General features: G+C 40.3%; 1 protein-coding gene across 1 annotated transcript in view; it reads right to left on the bottom strand.

Annotated features, from left to right (window-relative positions):
* The window catches only part of LOC311289593 (protein NLRC3-like), a 258,776-nt gene that overhangs the window by 215,803 nt on the left and 21,025 nt on the right, over window positions 1–21,948 (bottom strand). The window contains exons 3-7 of the mRNA XM_084407715.1: window positions 21,785–21,928; window positions 21,536–21,586; window positions 15,418–17,209; window positions 13,526–13,699; window positions 13,248–13,421 (exon numbers count right to left, since the gene is read on the bottom strand). Of these exons, the coding sequence (XP_084263841.1) occupies window positions 13,248–13,421; window positions 13,526–13,699; window positions 15,418–17,209; window positions 21,536–21,586; window positions 21,785–21,928 (2,335 nt within the window). The remainder of the gene's footprint in view (window positions 1–13,247; window positions 13,422–13,525; window positions 13,700–15,417; window positions 17,210–21,535; window positions 21,587–21,784; window positions 21,929–21,948) is intronic.

Genomic DNA, 21,948 nt, shown 5'->3' with positions numbered 1-21,948 from the left:
GAAGGACAGCTTCCCAGAGGAGGTCCAAGCCCTACAAGCAGGTAACCCTGTTCGCACGAGCAGTCGTCTCAGCGCCCTTTCCCCTGAGTATGACAGCCTCAGTGGACTAGTCAAAGTGGGAGGCCGCCTGCGTCAAGCTACAGATGTAGACCCTGACAGCATCCACCCAGTTGTGTTATCACCTGATCACCCTCTGACTCAGCTCATCATAAAGCACTATGATGTTCAGCTGTTTCACCCTGGTGCAGAGAGACTCTATGCAGAGTTACACCGCACCTACTGGATTCTCAGAGGTCGCCAGGCCATTAAGAAACATCAGTATCGGTGTGTGGACTGCAGGAGATGGCGCGCCTCACCCTCCACACCAAAGATGGCTGACCTTCCCTCATCTCGGCTGAGACTCTACAAACCGCCTTTCTGGTCTACAGGCGTAGACTGTTTCGGACCATACCTGATTAAGATTGGGCGTAGGAGAGAGAAACGCTGGGGAATCATCTATAAATGCCTCACCACTAGATGCGTCCACTTAGATCTCATCCCTAGCCTGGATACTGACTCTTTCTTAATGTCATTACGCAGGTTTATTGCACGCCGGGGGAAGCCGTACGAGCTGTGGTCCGACCGGGGCACCAATTTCAGGGGCGGCCATAAAGAACTACAGAGCGCCTTTGAGAGCATGGCACCAAAGTTGCAGCAGCAACTGGCTAAGCAGACTATCAACTTCCACTTCAACCCACCATACTCTCCTCATTTCGGGGGAGCCTGGGAGAGGGAGATCAGATCTGTTAAGTCAGCCCTGCAAGGCGTCCTGAAAGACCAAGTTGTGGCAGAGGAAGTGCTCCTAACAGCTCTCATAGAAGTTGAAGGGCTCCTTAATTCTAAACCACTAGGATATGCCTCCTCTGACGTGGCTGACCCGGACCCCATCACGCCAAACCTGCTGCTAATGGGGCGGCGCGACGCTGCATTACCACAGGCAGTATACGGCCCTCATGATGCCCTTTCCAACAGAAGATGGAAACACAGTCAGGTGATCAGTGATCATTTCTGGAAACGCTTTGTCCAGAACTACCTCCCAGGGCTTCAGCTAAGACATAAATGGAGGAAATCCACTGATAAAGCTACTGTGGGACAAATTGTGATGATCATTGACTCCAACCTTCCCAGAGGACTTTGGCCTGTTGGGACCATCACCAAGGTTTTCCCAGGAACAGATGGTGTTGTTAGAGCTGCTGAGGTGAAGGTTAAAGACAGTATCTACATTCGCCCGGTAACTAAACTGGTGGAGCTCCCTGAAATGCCTGAGGATTCAAGCGGCACTTCTTCAAACTAGTTGACTTTTGAATGAGTGTATTTGCCAGGCAAATACAGGGGCGGCTGTTAAAAGTCCATGCCCTGACATAGACTACGTTACCCATAATGCATGTGTTCGTTTGTAGTTTTGATCGATTGCGGTTGCGCTAGGCGCTTTCACTTTGGTGTGATCCAGTGACATGAGAGCATCATTAACGGTGCAGAAAATTGCCATCCTTTGTTAATCCTGCGCTAATCTTGTGTGTATGAGTCCTGTGTGCGTCCTTAAGATGTAAGTACGGCTTTTGCAGGAATGACGCGTTTATCACCGAGTTATTAGCCCAGGTGGCGAAGTTGTTATACTCGTGTTTTTTTCCCCTACTGTTATACTGCTGTGGCCCGCTACAGCGCTCTACATGCGTTTCTAAAGCAGCCATCTACTGTATATACTTTAGTTATTGCTTTGCAAATAACTGCAAATATTATATTTAATTTATAGTTCGCCTGTTTGTGGCACTTTTTCACTATTTGGAGATGTATGGCATTTATGCAAGTTCATTTATAGTGTTAGAGCTCCCACTAGTGGATTTTTGGTTGTACTGCGGGTGATTTTTTATGCATCTGTATGTAACCATAGCATACATGTTTATTAATATACATTTTATTGTATTTTCTGTTTCAGATAACCACACACACACACACACATCCACAAACACACCTAATTTGTCATATCAATACCTGTAAACCATCATCATCTCCATGTACCTGACACCTCCTTAATAAATTCTCAAAACTGCACCATTGGATTTGCCTATTCCTTCTGACCGAGGAAGACTCAGTTGACGAGCAATCCATAATCAGCCGCAGACGCACACGGTCTCTCACACTACAGCTGTACAGAGAGGAGAACTTATCTGATAGCAAAATGATCGAGACGCTTCCTTTAAGTTTCGTTGAGGGGGACAGGTTTAAGAACAGAAAACACAAAGCGCTGTAAGAAACTTCGCAAAGCACACGTTATCTGTGTCCCTGCAACATCTGTCAGTGGAGCACATTTTGTCTGCGTCTGGATTTTTATTTATCAGACTAAGGAGCCTACTTTCACCCATGCATACTGTATATTCTTTTTTATTCCTCAACATGAAAATGTGAAAGAATAAAAAATAAAAAAATAATATGCTGATTCAAGTGTTCTCTACGATAACTGGCACTGTCTGCTTTATTAGCATTTTTTTTCCGTTCACTCTGCTTCAGCTTTAATGCTTTCGTTCTGTATGTTTTGTTTACACACAATGTTTAATGTTTTCCACTAAAAGGAAATCTCAAGATATAATGTAAGCCAGGGCCATGCACAGAAAATTTTGAGGGGCATGTGCTAAAACTGAAAAGGGAGCACCCCCCTCCTTTTTTTTTATATTAAGATTATTTAGTAAGCCTACATAAAAAGAAGAAATGGTCACATCTTCATGACAAATTCGATAACACAAAATAATAGTCTCAAAAGCTTTAGATTTATTCACTATTAATAACAACCATAATAATAATATAGATAATATAGATATACAGAGTTTCAGGGCTTCTTTAGCCATAAAGCCCTAAAGCCCTAAAAAATACGAGTTGAGCCGGATACTCGGCTGAAACGAGTATCCGGTACGGATAAAGCACTTTTGTCGAGTACGAGTATTATACGAGTAATACGAGTCAATATCTGTGCTCGGATAAAAAAAAAAAAAAGAAAGTTATGTTGAGATTAGGGCTGGGCGATATATCGATATAATGAATATATATATATATTTTAAATGCGATATGGAATTAGACCATATCGCATATATCGATATAATTCAAATTTGCGCTGTGATCCTTGCTCCAAGCCAGCTGACCCGGAGCTCTCTGCACTGCTCCCCGCGCCCGCGCCCCTCCTTTTCCACTTTGCGTGCGTGTTTAGAGCATGTTATGTTATAACATGAAATAAAGTCTTTCACCTCAGAAAAACTTACTTTCTTGTCCTGTCAGCCGTTATACTGTAGTCGTAACGCACACTCAATTGCACGCGCAAATGCGGGCTGTGTATTGCCTCACTGTATATAAAGTGCAAAAGAAACTACGAGCATGCAACGCCATTACGTTGTAAATTACACGAAATAAAAGTAATGCAGGTATGATTTTCATTCTATTCACCAGGAGCAGTTTCCATGTTTCATTAACAGTTCTTGTTAGTATTGTGTATTCACCATGGTAACTGTCGTTTCCATATTAACCCCAAAATGCCACTATTTTTCTTTGTGTTATTTTTTTCATATTTTTAAATGACTGTGTTGACTCATACCAACATTGTATTAACAAAAACTAGTTTGGGACTGCTATTTAATACCTTTAGCATAGGCCTAATGTTTATTAGTACTAGTCTTTACTATTAGTCATATTCTTACAATTTATGTTAAGTAAAGGGGAACAGTACTTGTGTGTGTGTTAACAAATTTTGAAAAAAATAAAACATGAAAAATAAAAAATATCGGGATATATATATCGTATATCGAAATTCAGTCTAAATATATCGGGATATGACTTTTGGTCCATATCACCCAGCCCTAGTTGAGATGAAAACTCTTGTTCATTACATTTTACTTCATAATTGCAACCGCATATGTTGTATTCATTGTTGCAAAACTTGTTCTGTAGTTCGTTTGTTATCGTGATCAAAACCATTGATCTGAAGCTCAATGCTGATGCTGTCATGTAAATAGTTTTCTAATCAGCAATAAATATAACAATTTCTGATCAACCCATATCAATTGCATGCTTAAAATAACATACCGCTTAAAGCCCCACCCATTTCAAAACAGCCCGACCCACTTCCGGGTTAAATCCCGCCCACTTCCGGTTTAGGCCCCGCCCAGTCCGAGTACAGATACAGCTAATTAATATGGTTAACAGATACAGATACAGATAATGCTGTACTCGCTCATCCCTACGTTTTACCATATTTATACACGTGAGGACGAGCAGAGAGTATAGTATCTGTAACGACTGAGACAAGTCAGACACAAGTATTTGTTATAGGTTTATGATATTAGAACTCACTCTGGGATCTGTGGCCCCATCCCCCCAAACAGGGCAAGAAGGTCTTAGTTACCATGAACACGATCAGATAAGTTGGTTTTATGACTCTTAGCAATGTGAACAGGGCCCTTGCTCACAAAACCTACAGACATCAGAACAGACTTTCCTGCATTCATTTATCGATGAACTGATTGACATGAAATTAACATGGATTCCAGAACATTTTGTGAATGATTTACTGTCTTGTGTTGTGTCTTTTAATACTATTATCTTTTGATACTATTATCTCTTTGGCCCAAGGGCCCCAGCAGGCCATAAGCACCGCCTGCCATCCTTTCACGCTCCCAAAGGAGTCAGACTGTCTTTTCTTCAATCCAACCAAGAAGAAAACTGTAACCTTACCATCACTCTTGCAACGATCAACTCTTGGCTTCTCGGTACATTCAGGATGCCGTGCTGTCCAGCGTGGCCTCAGCAGGCCCCCGGGCTGCAGGCTTCGACTCACAACAGCCATGTGCTCACTCAGGAGAGAGAGGACTCTCTCAACCACAACAGCATCAAGGACAACCTCAGGAGTTCAATGTCTTCATTCAATGCAGACAAAGTCCATCGCAACTCCCACCATTTGCTCTGCGTGTCCTGCCGGCCCAGAGCCTGCACTCCAGCCATGAGAACAGCGTCGAAATAACCATGCAAGTTCATCATATCTTCTCCATCCAGCAGAGAAGAAAATGATTGCAACTTGTACAGTGACATTTGACACTCACGGACCCATCAACAAACTCAATTTTCACCCACTTCAAGAATTGTGTCCACTGTACAGACCATGCAAGTATCAATTTAATGAGGTGCTTTGAAAATGATAAGCTGATGGTTTTTTCATAGTTAAATGGATATTTTCCTTAGTTCCATTTCCTGTTTCCAGTTCCATTCTGTCACTCACCATTTTACCTATGCATGTATGTATGTATGTATGTATGTATGTATGTATGTTTGTTTGTTTGTTTGTTTGTTTGTTTGTTTAGTATAGTTATGTTTGTGATTTAGTTAATAAAACTTGTGCACAATATGTATTTGGTTCTGATTCTCTGCTTGCAACAAAGTCCATTTTACGATCTTGATCTTGTTACATGCTCTAAGCGATGTACATGCTAAGAAATAATTATTTTTCGGTGGCCATGAAAGATACACTTTTCTTAGAATAAATGAATAATCAAAAGAGTTCGTTGGAACTGATTAATTGATTGTAATATTAATTTAGCTACATCAAGTTAATCAAATTAACTGACCCAAATATGAATAATTAATCATAACTGATAATTATGAGTTATTATTAATATTTCCCCTTTGAGCCAACTTGTTACAAATACTATAGATTGAAAAATTAGATAGCGAATACGTGCATATTAACAGCCTTGAATTAACCATAATTTAATATTATTATAATAACATGATTAAATGTTAATAAATTAAGTGTATCAGCTATCATAAATCAAAGAAGAAATTTCTTAGAAATATATGTTACCTAGGTGACAAGGATCACTCAGTCGCTTGTGTAAGTTCCAGTACGAAACAGCGCGGGGGGTGCACCTGTGCTTATGATTTTCCGATGGTAAAAACAAATATATGTTGTTATATTACTTATATTGTTAACATTTTTACAAAAGTCTAACTCAAATGCAGTTACGGCATTTTTGACCATCGAATGTGTGCAAATGTGCATTTTGTCCCTGAGAGGGCCATTATGAGAGGGTCTTTGTCTTTCTCAGGTGTGAAAGACATTAATATTCATGATGTGTTCACATAAAGCTTTCTTACACAAAACATGTCAAATTTGATGACAAAACAAATTTTAAATCAATATATTGTCTTATCTGAATGAGTTGTCAGGATGATTTTCACATAGTTTTGGAGCAAATATTCTAGAGTTTGTATTTAATACAGTGTAATCAGACTAGCCATGAAAATGTCACAAGTAATAGAAATAAGCACAAATGTCAGAGCATGTTTTTTCGAAGGGTTGACAACTTAGTGTTAACTAAGAATTGTTGCAAATTGGTACTACCAACAAAATGTTAGTGCATTCCTGGAACTGGGCGTCATTACACTACATCCTTATGCATCGCTTTCTGCCAGGACTTTTACTGGCTTTTCCCAACTCACTGAAGTGACGTAGACGTCCAGGTTAGCAGTAGCATGAGTCGTCAGGCAAGTGTTATGTAAATAAACTCCTGATGTACTTACAAACTTTCCAATGCCTCAGAATTGTACAGTACAGAACCTATTTGTACTACTGTAGAAGTTTGGAACCATTCTGGACATTATTAGTGGCGTAATTTACGAGATACAACCTTGGATCCATTAGCGCCTGCACTAAGCCATCTGGCTGATATCTCTAAATAAGCTCTAACTTTAATAATGTTCGACCAAGGGAAAAAAAGGCTTCTGGGGGGTGTTTGGCTCAAAGTCATGGTGCAAAGCACCCTAGGTTGATTTTACTCCGAACCATCCCTTTAAATGTGTTTTAACTAAATACATCATAATCAGCTAAAACTTACTGAACAGGCACACCCCCAAGTCTGTGTTGCTTTCACATTCACGCGAATGCATGAATCTCCCCAAATACAATGGGGAGAATTTTTTTTTAAATTATTATTATTTCACTCTAATGCCAAAACTATGTAAGACAATTACTTTGTAAGTATCATCGTTTGCAAATATTTAACCAATGAGAAGTATTAAAAAGAGCTTGTTACCAATTTTCGTAACTCCATTGTCTCCTTAAACTGTCAGTTAAACCTCTTAACTCCATCCCATCTCTATCATGAAAAACAGAAGAAAACAAAACGAGCGGCCACATAGCTACATATCTATCTTCAAACTTTTTAAGCTGATGAAAATGTGATTTACTGACTGCCTCAGATGCAGCTGTTCTAATGACGGAAAAACACGACATTCACTGGGCAAAAACTTCCCAACTTCATTTTAAGCTTGATTTTGGTAAAGTTTATAGTGACACATGCAAGTGTATGATCACATATAAAGTATCAAATACAATATTAAATTTGACATCACAGTGTTTAATTGTTTTTTTAAAGTGTTTTTTCCCCATTTCCTTTCAAAGTAGTAGTTTTGGACATGCGGTATTTGCTTTTTCCTATGTCACAATATGAGGTAAATCCGGCCATGTTTATATAATTACATAATAACCTTCAAAATTCATAAGCCATTTCCCAATTGTCTCTAACATGTATTGCTAGAATTGAGAAAGAGATTGCTAGCCAACTCGTGAGTAACATTGTTTCATAAAATCGCCATTTGGCATGTGGTGTAAATTTTGAACCCTAGCTAAGATGTTCATGGTGTCCCGTACACAGCCACTAGATGGTGCTACTATCCTTCAGTGCTATCGGAAGCAAACCATGCATGAAATGGATGTATTTGAAAAAGCAACATTTTACAGTTTTAGTACTTTAATCTTCATACAGTCCACTACCGTCCCTCCTCCCCCCAAAAAATTTCTGAGACTTAAGCAGTCCACGTGGGTCATACTTCTCAACTCTGAAAATACGGACATCTGTATAAATATGGAAAAAAATCTCATTCCTGCAAATGTTGTTTTTGTCTCTTGTTCTTGCATTCCACTGAGAGCAGATGCCACATTCTGTGACAAAATCATTTATTGTGATAGTTCCTTTTCGAAAGCTACAGTCGATGCTGCGCTGCTTAGCGCATTGGGAACGTCTTTAAACGTGACCAGCTGTGAATATAGTGTGTAAACACGTCAATAGAATTGATCCGGAGGTAATATAGCCTCGGTTGGTGACGTCATCGGCGCCCACCCGCGACACGAGGCTATAAATAGATGAGCCACAGGTGGATCGTCAGGTCTTTTGTTTTCAGACCACTCTGTGTATGTGTGTCAAGCAATCACTCTTTCTACAAAACTCACTTCAGATCTTTGTTAGGAGTTAGTGTCCAAAACTGGCAGTGTGCAGATTTCTCTCTTTCTCATCTCAACATACAAGTGAAAAGAGTTCAAGTTAAAATAAATCAGCTGGTTTAAAAGTGTTCATGTTCTCGACATATGTCAGAACTGGATACACACACTTACTGCTTTGTTTGTTTGGGAAGAACATGCTGCCCTTGCATTTGAGAATGGTGATTGCGAGCACAGTGGAATGTTCAGTTAAAGTGCTTCGCGTTCGCTTTGCTTATTTCAAAGGGGTAGCACCCACAATGATTGTGGGGCTCGCGTGTCGATCTGGCTGAGAAGCGAGAGACGGTGCGTCCCTATCGCTTCCTCTCTCTCCAGATCGCGATGTCCTTTTGCCTGACTACCGAAGCGTGCCTCGGCGCTTCTTCAGCTCTGGCAGAGGACATTGAATCTCGTGAGTTTGCCGCCTCCGAGCGTTTCTCCCGTGATGATAAAAGGAGAACTGCTCGGGGCGATCGCTCGTGCAGTGGCCAGATTAATCTGATCACAACAAAGAGTCCCATAAAACACTCACAATAAATAAATAAAGATTGTAAATATTTGTGTCTTGTGTCCTCGACATCGGGCACGCGATATATGATACTGCCTCAGTTTGGAGAGACGCTCGCGGGCTATCTCTCCCCTGGGATCATATTATCAGATGCATTTTCAGCGGTCAGGCTGGTACTGCATTGTACACCATGGCTGTGTTAAAGGCATACCAGGCTGATCTTATGAAAGATTTAAACACAGCCTATCATCTAGACCGTGTTTGCTTGTCTGATTGGGATGTGTTTATTACTGAGGAACTGATATGTATTGTGTCTGTGTATATATATATACTATTTTATATAATATAATTATATATATATAGATGTATGTATTATATATAATATAATATTGTCTGGCTGTTCTTTGGCCACATTTAATTCTGAGGAATTAAAGCTGCCTCCGAACACTTCTCTCGTTATGATAAAACGTTTGAGAAGTTCTCGAGGTGGTGACTCGTGTAATGGCCGGATTACAGCTAGACTGCCCTCCTTGAGGATAATAATAATAATAATACATTTTATTTATTTGGCACCTTTCTGGACACTCAAGGTCGCCTATTGTGTCCAGGATCTCCATGACGTTAACTCGTTCATGGGGAAAACCTTGTTCTTCGTGCATCTTTGTGCCCTCGACATATTAAGACTATCAAGGGTGCAGGGGTGTGTGGTTATACGATGATGGGCCAGTCCGCAGAGACACTTGCTTCTCTTCTTTTTGATCATCGTCATTTTAGGAGGGTTCAAAAGCAGAGTGTAGCGAGTTGCGCTCCCCCTCGTAAATACTGGGGACCTGCTCGTTGCACTCAGCAAACTCATAATAGACCTAAGACAAAATCCTTAGGGTTGTTTTGTCCCAGGTCTGTGGGGGTGTGCCCCGATGGGACGAGGCATGTAAATCAAACAGCTCTTACCTGACACCCTCACGAAACCACTGTACTTCCTCGCCGCCTCGGTTTCCAGCGAAATGTTAGATGTTCTGTTGCTTCCTGCTGTCATCCACGGAACATCTAACATCCCCCAAAAAGGAAGTGTTAAATTGATACCACTCTCAGAGAGTCTGGCAGTGCGGAAACTTCTGCCAGGTTTTTCTGCGTGGGTATTAAGTACAGTACAAATTGGATACAGAATCCAATTTATTAATCGTCCTCCGCGTTTCAACGGCGTGGTATCCACTTCTGTGAGACCGGAACTGGCGCATGTACTGTTACAAGAGCTACAATCTCTGCTGAGCAAAGAGGCCATAGAACATGTTCCTCTTCCAGAGAGAGAGTCAGGCTATTACAGCAGATACTTCCTGGTCCCCAAGAAGTATGGGGGGTTGCGTCCAATCTTCGATCTTCGAGGCTTAAAACGTACAGTTAAAGCCCTCAAGTTCAAGATGTTAACTGTAAAGACGATCGTGTCGTAAATTCAACATCACATTTGGTTCGTCATGATCGATCTTAAGGACATATACTTTCATATAGAAATATTGCCACAACACAGGAGGTTCCCAAGTTTGCTTTTGGGGGCAAAGCTTACCAATATCGGGTCCCTCCATTCGACCTAGCCATGTTACATAGACGATTGGCTGATACTGGCCCAGTCTTAAGAGCTTGTGCTTCGACACTGAGATCGATCTACGCTCATTTTCTCTCTAGGGGGCTGAGATCAACGCCAAGAAGGGCGTACTCTCTCCCGTCCTGAGGGTAATATGCTTGGGGTTAAATGGGACTCTGTCACCATCGGGGGCACAATTGTCTCCCGCTCGTGTCAAGACAATTTTAACACCCTAAGCAACATCTGGCTAGGTCAGGACATTACATAGGTCTCATGGCAGCTGCGTCCACAGTGATTCCTCTGGGCATGATTCCTCTGGCCTTTTGCGCATGAGACCACTTCAGTTGTGGCTCAAAACGGGGGATTTCAACTATACAATCCCCAAGGGCAAATAAAGGCAATAGCACTCGCTATGGTAAGTCACGCGCTGAACGCTTCGTGCACTTTCTAAAATCCATGTTTATGGTAAGGGTTACGCGCTGTGGCTTCGTTCCCTTTCTATGTGGTTCAGACCCCGGTTCCTTGCTTTGGGTTCCACTTTAGGTGCGTCTTGCTGTCGCAGAATGCTAACGGCAGACGCCTCCCTGATGGGCTGGGGAGCGGTCTTAAGTGGTCGTCCAGCTCAAGGGGAATGAGAGGGTCATCAGCTCAATTGGCACATCAACTGCATCAAGCTGATGACTGTATTTCTGGCCCTGAAATACGTTCTCCCTCAGTTGAGAGACTGGCATGTCCTAGTGCGGCACAGCGGTCTCTTACATGTCTCTTACATAAATCACCAGGGAGGTTTGTGCTCACGCAATCTGAACAGAATAGCGAGGCAGATCTTTCTCTGGGCCCAAGAAAAAGTTCCTGTCACTCAGGGCAGTGTACATCTCAGGGCACCTGAATGTGGGAACGGATTTACTGTCCAGACAGAAACTACCGATAGGGGAATGGAAACTCCACCCAGAAGTAGTCAAACAGATTTGGACCAGATTTTACAAGTGGTGGTGGACCTCTTCGCCTCTTATCAGAAAGCGCAATGTCCCCTCTACTTCTCTCTGAGTCACCCAGCCCCTGGGTCTGGATGCGATGGCGCACACATGGCCCAGAATGTGCCTGTATGCGTTTCCTCCAGTTTCTCTGCTCCCAGGAGTTCTAGCCAGAGTTTGGTTCTCCGAGATAATATCTCTCCTCAACGGCTTGCCATGGACGATTCCGGAGAGGAGGGACTTTCTGTTTCAGATGGAGGCCACGATATTCCATCCCAGGCCCAACCTCTGGAACCTTCATGTTTGGCCCCTGATGGGTACCAACTGAGGGACACTGGGCTTTCTCCTGCCGTTATTGAGACCATTCTAAGTGCTAAGGATTCCTCCACTAGAAAGAGTTATGCCAACAAATGGAGTGTCTTTGAAAGGTGGTGTGTTGTACATAATGCAGATCCGGTCAACTGCCAGATTGCTTCAGTTCTGGATTTTCTGCAGGAAAAATTAACAACAGGCACATGCCCCGCCACTCTCAAGGTTTATTTGGCCGCTCTTTTGGCTTGCCACGCCTTGGTTGACAGGGTACCACTCGGGAGACATCCTCTGCTCGCTTGTTTCATTCGTGGGGCCAGACGACTGAGGCCTCCCGTAAAAACCAATATCCCATCATGGGACTTAGCAGTAGTCCTAGAGGGTCTGGTTGAGACTCCTTTTGAAACTCTAGAATCAGCGTCTGACAAACTTCTGACTCTAAAGATGTTTTTTCTTATGGCAATAACTTCTTTGAAAAGAATTGGGGATATGCAGGCTCTGTCGATCTCGCCATCCTGCTTGGACTTTGTCCCAGGAATGATGAAAGTGATTTTGCATCCTCATCCTGATTACCTGCCTAAGGTGCCTTTTTCGACTGTACATCCTGTCACTCTTGAGGCCTTCTGCTCTCCGCCGTTCACAACGCCGGAACAGGAGAGATCTCCTAGACTATGTCCAGTCCGTGCTCTTCAGGCCTACGTCCACCGCACTAGTCAATGGCGTAAGTAAGAGCAACTGTTCGTCTGTTATGGGGGCCGCAACCGAGGAGCTGCTGCCACTAAGCAGACCATGTCACATTGGGTCAGGGATGCTATTGTTCTTGCCTATGAGGCGCGGCCAAGCTTCGCCAACGGGTCTAAGGGCTCACTCCACCAGATGGGTCGCCTCCTCTGCTGCCTTGGCAAGAGATGCCCCCTTGCAGTTTGTTTGTGATGCGGCAGGCTGGTCCTCTCCGCACACATTCATAAGATTTTATAGTTTGGATGTTCATGCCACTCCGGGCTTTCACGTCCTTGAGTCGACATCGCAGGCTAATGTCTAGGGCTTTCTTGCGTTCTTGTGAGCACACCTACACAACCGTAAGGAGTCCAGACACCTTCAAGCACGGCGGCGTGGGCATTCTCGTTCCCAATGCGCTAAGCAGCGCAGCATCGACTGTAGCTTTCGAAAGGGAACGTTTCCGGTTACTTGACTGTAACCTTGTTCCCTGAGAAAGCGGAACGAGATGCTGCGCTGCATTGCCGTGCTGATGATGTCCCAGGACTGCACTTCAAACAAAATATCTGACGATGCACCTGTGGCTCATCTATTTATAGCCTCGTGTCGCGGGTGCGCGCTGATGACGTCACCGACCGAGACTATATTACCTCCGGGTCAATTCTATTGACGTGTTTACACACTATATTCACAGCTGGTCACGTTTAAAGACGTTCCCAATGTGCTAAGCAGCGCAGCATCTCGTTCCGCTTTCTCAGGGAACAAGGTTACAATCAAGTAACCGGAAACGTATTTAATTTTTTTTAATTTTTTTTTACAAACATTTACCTCAGTATTTCCAGGTGACAGTTTGGACTCTTCAGTCCACCAGAAAGAAGCTTCACTCCAGAATCCTGCAGGTCATTGTTACTCAGGTCCAGATCTTTCAGAAAGATGTTTGAGGATTGTAGAGCTGAAGACAAACTCTCACAACACTGAGCAGTGAGATTACATGTGAGAAATCTGAAGAAGAAAAACACAATGTAATTGCATACAGAATAAATCTTAGCAGTGGGATATTTAATAATTAACTTATTGTTAAAAAAATAAAGTATTTTAATTCAAACCTCAGTGTCTCCAGCTGACAGTTTGGACTCTTCAGTCCATCAGAAAGAAGCTTCACTCCAGAATCCTGCAGGTCATTGTTACTCAGGTCCAGCTCTTTCAGGAAGGAGTTTGAGGATTGTAGAGCTGACGATAAACTCTCACAACACTGAGTAGTGAGATTACAGCTGTGTAGCCTGTGAAGAGAAGAAAACAACAATAATGCAATAGTAATGCTTCTTAGGTAAGGTTTATAATAATTTGGAAAAACCATTGACTAAAATGATGTAAACAATAGGGATGCACTTATACCGATACCAGTATCGTTATCAGGCCGGATACTGCGTTTGTGTACTTGTACTCAATAAAATGCACTGATACCAAAAAACAATACCAGGCAGTGTGTGTAGTGTTTGTATCCAGACAAAGAAACACTGACAACAGAGGGTATAATGGGAATAAAAAAGAAGGCTGTCTATTAAGTAAATATATCTAATTAGTGGAATATTAAACATAATATAGAAATACCTTTATAGCTGTGGTGTGCGGGCTGATAAGAGAAAAATGTGCAGTGGCACAGACGACCAAGCATGTCGAGCACATCCCTTTTTCACTGACCTCAGTGGAAAGTTTGTAGTTCAGTCGGATGTCAATGGCAAATAAAGTAAAACGAGGCATGTAGCTTATTATTAACATTAACTGATGAGAGAGAGAGAGAGAGAGAGAGAGAGAGAGCGCACTTCTTTTGCATGCTCTTGATTGCTGATCGTTCACTCAGCAAATGTGTCATTTGGATTAAAACTAAATCGTATATTTAAGTAAAACATGAACTGTTACCTGCTTTATGTATAACGAGTGGTTCCCGACATTATTACAGGACGTTTGCAAGTCAAGAATTTTCATGAACGCAAACATCCAAAGCGTGCGCCCTTAACACTGCGTCTCAGTGTTTGCTGCTGTCTCAGACGACGCGTGAATACTGAATTGAACTCTCTTTCACGTCTTGCGCTTGTACAGACGAATTCACACAAAATTATGTAAAAATGCCTAAGTGATCTTATGAACCACAACTCTTAAATAACTGGTGTGTATATGATGCAATACTTCATTTAGAAATTATGAATTGATCATTAATAAAGTATGACAATACAATTATTAAACAAACTGCTTATTAATGCTTTATAAATGATGAATTAAATGTTTTCTAATGCTTAACTAATGATTAACAGCGTGCAGTTATTATAAAGTGTCACCGAATTGGGTAATTTCACTGGTATCTATTTGTACCACTGACCCAATCCTTAGCTGCTCTAAATATGTGCTGTGCTGTTAAATCAAAGATAAAATATGATAGAGCAATAGAATAAACACAGAGTAATAGAAGCTCATACAATACATTTTAACAGGCTTAAGCATGAAAATAATTGAAGGAAATATATATTTGTTAAACTAATTAAGCCAACTAATATGATTTATGTTATTTTGGTTTCTCTACCCAATACATTAATAAAATGACAAATGCAGTGAAAATACAGGTATCGGTAATCGGTATCGGCAAGTACCAGAATTGGATTTGAACTCATTCTGGGAAAAGTGGTATCAGTACATCCCTAGTAAAGATAAAAAAATCCAAAGTTAAAAAAATATCTTTATATAATCAGAACCAGTATTTTCAGTTTCTTTAATTTATGATAAAATTAGGAATAATAAAATGGGTAAAACTCAGGTGCCTGAGTTTTACCTGATGTCGGACCCAACTTGCCTGATAATGGAGGTACTTTGGTATTTAATTTCATCACACACATTGATACATTTATATTTATTCTTTTTTTTCTGAATAGTCTTGGCCAGCAAATCACGTGTGTAAGATTAATGACTAACAGTGCATATAGCATATAGTAAAGAAGCCTCTTACAGTGCTCTTCTGGTGTTTTTGATCACTGGCAGCAGTCTCATCACAGCTTCATCAGATCTTCTGTATTTCTGCAGTTCAAACTTCTCTTGAGTCTCTTCTGACATCTGGAGCACAAACACCAGACCAGACCACTGAGCAGAGGACAGATTCTGTGCTGAAAGTTTTCCTGAGCTCAGATTCTTCTGGATTTCTTCCACAAAATCATCTTTCAGTTCACTCAGACAGTGGAAGAGATTTATGGTCCTCTCTACTGATTCCTCCTTCTCTATTTTCTTTTTGATATAGTCAACAGTGTCTTTAACATTCTCAGATTTGAGTTCCAGTCCTGGCAGTAGTTCCTTCAGGTCACTCTGATTGGACTCCAGTGAGAGACCCAGGAGAAACCGGAGGAAAAGGTCCAGGTGTCCGTTCACGCTTTGTAAAGCCTTGTTGATTGCAGCCTTATGAAGCTGAAACAGTGGCTTTTTGGAGAGTTTCTGTGTAATTTTTTTCCAGAATGGGAAAAATGGGTTTGCTTTCTTGTCTTTGTTAACAAAAAACACATAGAGAGCAGCAAGGCATTCTTGTACGCTGAGATGAACGAAGCTGTAAACACTTCTTGTTGAAACAGACTTTTCCTCCTGAAAGATCTGAGTGCATAACCCAGAGTACACTGACCCTTTATTAACATCTAGTCCACACTTCTCAAGATCTTCTTTGTAGAAAATCAGTTGACCTTTCTCCAGCTGTTGAAAGGCCAGTTTCCCAAGCTTCAGAATAATCTCATCATAAGACACTGCATTGTCTTTAGCTTCAGGGCCATCACGGTTGTATTTTTTTTTCATCTGTTGCTGCTGAGAAATTAAGAAGCTTGTGTACATCCCTGTGAGAGTTGTGGGAGTTTTGTCATTGCTCTCTCGAGCCAGTAGAGGCTGAAGAACAGTGAGAGAGATCCAGCAGAAGACGGGGATGTGGCACATGATGTACAGACTCCTGGATTTCTTGATGTGACTGATGATGTTCCCAGCAACCTCAGGACTGTTTTTGATGAAATATTGCTCTTTCTGCTCATCGTTAAATCCTCGAACCTCTGTTACCTGATTAATGTAGTCACGGGGTATCAGACTGGCTGCTGCTGGTCTGGATGTGATCCAGATGAGAGCAGAGGGAACCAGATGTCTCCTGATAAGACTTGTAACTATCTTACTCACTGTTGTTTTTTTGTGAACATCTGTAAATCTGCCGACCTCATTAAAGCTCAATGGGAAGCGACATTCATCCAGCCCATCAAAAATGAACAAGACTTTACCGTCACCTTCAGGAAGAGAGGGCAGTTCTTTAGGATCACTAAAGAAGTATTCGTGAAGCAGTTCCATGAGACTGCGGTTCTCTTTAATCAGGTTTAGCTCACGGAACGGCAGAGGAAAAATGAAGACTATATCCTGATTTTCTGTTTCTTCAATCCAGTCAAAGATGAATTTATTGACAGAGACAGTTTTTCCTACCCCTGCGATCCCCATCGTCAATACCTTTGCATTTCCTTTAAACATGTCATTACACTTGATTGCCGTCTCCTTGGCAGTCGGTCGGTTGTGATTTGATTCAATCTGTCTCATCTCGTGCTCATTCACTCTTCCTCCAGTCTCATTCTCCACCACGTATAAATCAGTGTAAATATCGTTCAGGTTTTCCAGATGACCCGTCTGTGAATTACCAACCAATATCTGCTTGTAGTCCTGTTTTAATATGTCCTTCAGTCTGCTACTGGCCTTTTTGTAATCAAGAGCAGCTTGACTGTCATCTGCAGTTGAACCTTTAAAAAAGAGGGGAAAGACTAAGTGATCATGTTTTTCATAAAGTCTTAATAAAACCTATTTGTAATTTGTAACCTGGTCTGCAGTTCCCCTTACAAAAATAATAATAAAACTGCACTTTTACTGTATTCAAATTAATCACACTTTGTCCTGAAATTGTGTTTTCATCAACATCTTACAGTATTCTGAAGTTCACAACATATATGGTGATGGAAACACCTTGACTAATGTTGACTTGAATGCAGTTGTATTCAATTTTTAAATTTCTGAATAACTTCAGGTCATGCTGACGGGGGGCATTATTAAAAGCCTTTTGATTAAACATTGACATCTAGCACACCAAACTAGACATGTAGTCTGTACTGTAGTAGGCTTAGGCTAGGGTTATTAGGGTTAATATTCAACAATATTACTGATCTGCCTGCATTGACACCATTATATGAGAACTGAACGGAGCTGGACGATGACATCACTGTTTTCTCCAGAGTGGCTGTATAGGCAAGGCAAGTTTATTTATACAGCACATTTCATACACAATTCAAAGTGCTTTAGAGAAAGGAATTAAAATAATCACAAAATAAAAGCAAGGAAAATTAAAACAGTTATAAAAGAAATTAAAAGAGATATATGATACAGTTATACAATGAATTAAAAAGAGTAAAAAGATGATGCATAGATAAACTTCTCAGATAAACCGGTGTATCATATTTTTCACAGCTCCCAGTTTTACTCCCAATTTTCTCATGGTGATTACACTGTGTTGTTCTTTCGGCACGCCTACGAAATTGATTGACTGATTAATTTATTATCCTCATGGGGAAATTTTGTTGCTTGTGTTTCAACATGCTATACAAAGGACAACAATGTAAATAAATAAAAAATTAAAAAATAAAATAATTAAAATCTAATCACTGAGACCCGCTTAGTAAACACCACACTACCTTTCATTAAACAATTTTACTGCCTGTGGCAGGAAGGATTTTTCCCCCCTATTTTTTAAAATTGCTGGCATCCTAAATCTTCGACCCGAGGGTAATCTCTCAAATTTATCTAACAAAGGATGCCTATTGTCTGAAATGATTTTTGTAGCTTTACTAAGGCATCTGGTTTGATAAATTTGTTCAAGACCTCTTATAGGGATACCAAGTTTATTCGCAATACTCAAAACTTTCCTAAGCAAACTCTTTTGTTCCACAGTGACATTTCCAAACCAACAGGTGATACAAAATGTAAAAACACTTTCAATAAAATAATTATAAAACACTAGGATTGAGACGTTTACATTAAATGACAATCTCTTCTTAAGGAAGTAGGAAGAGGTTCAGTCCATTTATCCCACCTCAGTTTATGATCAAGGACAACCCCAAGGTATTTATACTCATTAACACTCTGAATTGGCTCCCCTTTAACAGTCGTCACACTCACTGAAGACTCCTTCCTAAAATCAATACACATCTCCTTTGTTTTTGAAATATTTAACTTAAGGTTTGACATGTCACACCAAGAAATAAATTAATTTAAAACAGGTCCATGACTGTCCTCATCCCCCTGAAGGAGACTAACTAATGCAGTGTCATCTGCAAATTTGATTAGATATCTCCCTGAATGGACACTTTTACAGTTGTTTGTGTACAATATAAACAGTAGGGGTGAGAGGATCCAACATTAGTAATTTGTTTCTCCGACAGTGATTCACCCACACTCATTCGCTGTACTCTGTTTCTTAAAAAGTCCTGCAACCACAGAATCAATCCTCCATCTAGATTAAACTCTGTGGCTATTTTTTCGACTAACACAGATGGCAATATGTTATTAAAAGCTGAGGAAAAGGCAGCAAATAGGATTTTCACGTGATTTTTGGAACCTTCAAGATGTGAGTAAACAATATGCAACAATGGTAAAATTGCATCATCCACTCCCTTGTTTGTCTGATATGCAAATTGCAAAGGATCCAATACACTCAAAAAAATGGTTTTGTGGCACTGTTCTTTTTACCCAAATATTTTTTTGTTAAAGTAACACACATATATTTCTTTTACCACCAAAACACTATTGTATCGCGTTTAATTAATTATAATTTTCCACTATACTTAATTATCGATCGTTAAACTAATGTAAAGGGTTTCATTTTGCGATAAAAAAAATGGATTTGACGATTTCCAACGTATGTCACAGCGTGTGAAAAAGGTGGCAAGGTGCATGGCATCAGAGCTATAAAATATAAAGTTAATCTAAAGGTGCAGTCTTTCATTTCTGTTAGTATTTCGGAAAGTCTGTTCTGATATGCTTTTAATATATTGCACAGAAAAAAACAATTTTGGCTGCTTGTTCAAATTGCTTCATTAAAATGAGCTTGCAACACAATTGCTATACATTTTGTCTAATAACTTAATTTGATTGTGTTCAATCTGCTTAAATATATGTAAAATTTAAGTTTACTTAATACGATTGTGTTGGATTACATGAATGATTTGTGTTGCATTAACTGAAACTGGGCCAGGCTTAGTTCCCAGCATGCTTTGCATATAGCTGAATTAAGAGAGAATAAATGTTGAAATTAAGTGTTACTTTATGCGTTTTTTAGAAAATGAGAAAAGAGGAAGACTTGATGGTGTGTAATTGTGTTTAATGTTCAATTACATTGGAATAATTAGAACCATTTTAATTACAGTGGGTTACCATTGTGGAGAAGAGTGGAGCATTTGGTCAGGCTGTGGACTGATTCAAATAAGTTTTACTCCTGTGGTTGAAGGACCATATCAATCTTAGCATTTAAGATGTTAATAAGTGCTCTTTTTAGTTAATAGCTAGCTACAGTCTGTACAATCATGTAAATCCATCACACTTTATTTATCAGTGCAGTTTTAAATAAACTAAAGTATTTGTGTATATATTGCGTTTTTGACACTACATACCTTTTAACAAGCCTTTCAAAGCTTTTAAACACCAAAGACGTCAGTGCAATTGGCTGAGAGTCACTAAGTTCCAATGGTTTATTGATTTTAGGAAAAGGTATAATAGTTGAAGTTCTCCATATAGTTGGTACTATGTGTTGGTCTAAAGATCTTTGGAATAACAGAGTAAAAACCGTTGATAGTTGCTCAGAACAGTTTTTTAACACTCGTCCACAGATGCTGTCAGGCCCAGGACTCTTATGTGTATTGCAACTCTGAAACAGCCTCTTTGATGGAGAAGTTATTAGTTGATGTCAAAGTTCCTTCATCACTATTAGTATCCTCACTATTCCCCTCAAAACGTGAAAAAAAAAACTGATTTAACCTATTCGCTAGCTCCAGATCCCCACTTTTGCCATCTGTGATTGTCATATTTGTGTTATACTTTCCTTGACTTTTATGTGGTACACTAATAGTAGAATTATGATCCACCTACTGTCAAAATGATTGATGGCCCTCTAATTGATTGATGGGTTGACCTTTTGCCCTTGCCCCTCCCCTTGCCCTAGTGGTGACCTTACCCTCTCGCTGACATTGTCACCTTTGACCTTGTATCCTACGGGGGGTGGAAATGACCTATGACCGTTGATTAATTGGTTAATGGGATTATTTATGACCTTGGGAGTATAGGGCTTCCATTGATTAATATTTGAACTTTGATATAATGGAAGTTATGAGGGTTATTTTTTAGCTCTGACATCAGGATGTGTGTGATATACTAATGGAAGTTATTAGGGTTATATATATCAGGATGTGTGTCACATGCAAGCATCAGCATTGAGCTCCCTCCTTCCCACTCTCCCTCCACATCCCAGAGCGCAGGGGGATTGCTGGGGACAGTGGAAGTGAGAAAAAGAGGTTTTCTAATAATGCTGTATATATTAAACTAACTAAAGATGCAAAAAAATGAAAAACAATGCTGTTCTTTAAAAGTACATGTTAATAATCCCTAATAACTTCCATTAGTATATCACACACATCCTGATGTCAGAGCTCAAAAATAACCCTTCATCACTTCCATTATCTCAAAGCTCAAATATTAAACAATGAATCCCCTTATACTCTGCCTTTATAACCGGGCCAAAGTTCAAATATTAAACAATGAACCCCCTTATACTCACAAGGTCATACAAATTCCCATTTACCAATTAATCAACGGTCATAGGTCATTTCCAAACCCCGTAGGATACAAGGTCAAAGGTGACAATGTCAGCGAGAGGGTAAGGTCACCACTAGGGCAGGTCAACACTAGGGCAAGGTCAGGGCAAGGGCAAAAGGTCAACCCATCAATCAATTAGAGGGCCATCAATCATTTTGACAGTAAGTTGATCATATCACTACTCCTCTATAATGAAGAAATGATGGTTGTACCTTGTTCTAACTGTTTCTCTGGTGTCTCCGTCGCTAAGGTTTTTTGTGGCTCTGTGAGGAAAGAGAAAATGAGTTGAAGCATTATTTCATACATGATTGTTAATAAGCAGTGTGTCTCAGAAAGCACAGTTATTGTGTATTTTTAAACATTACAATTTATTATATTATATTTTCATTATATGAATTGTATTATAGTCATTATTATATATATATATATATATATATATATATATATATATACTATATTACCATGTCCTGCAGTGTTTAAGCTGTAGTTGAAGAACATTGGGCCTCCGATGGTGTTTCCAGTGAGTACAGGAGCATTTACAGTTGCTCCTGTTTCAGCTTTCACATCAACACTGACTCCAGTGTTAGCATTGCTGCTCATCTGGCCTGGAATAGAGATAGAAAGA

The sequence above is a fragment of the Rutilus rutilus genome, assembly GCF_951802725.1.
Source record: "Rutilus rutilus genome assembly, chromosome: 4".
Classification (NCBI taxonomy): Eukaryota; Metazoa; Chordata; class Actinopteri; order Cypriniformes; family Leuciscidae; genus Rutilus; species Rutilus rutilus.
Note: the sequence above shows the minus strand (reverse complement) of the source record. Positions and strands in the feature narration are given on the sequence as shown.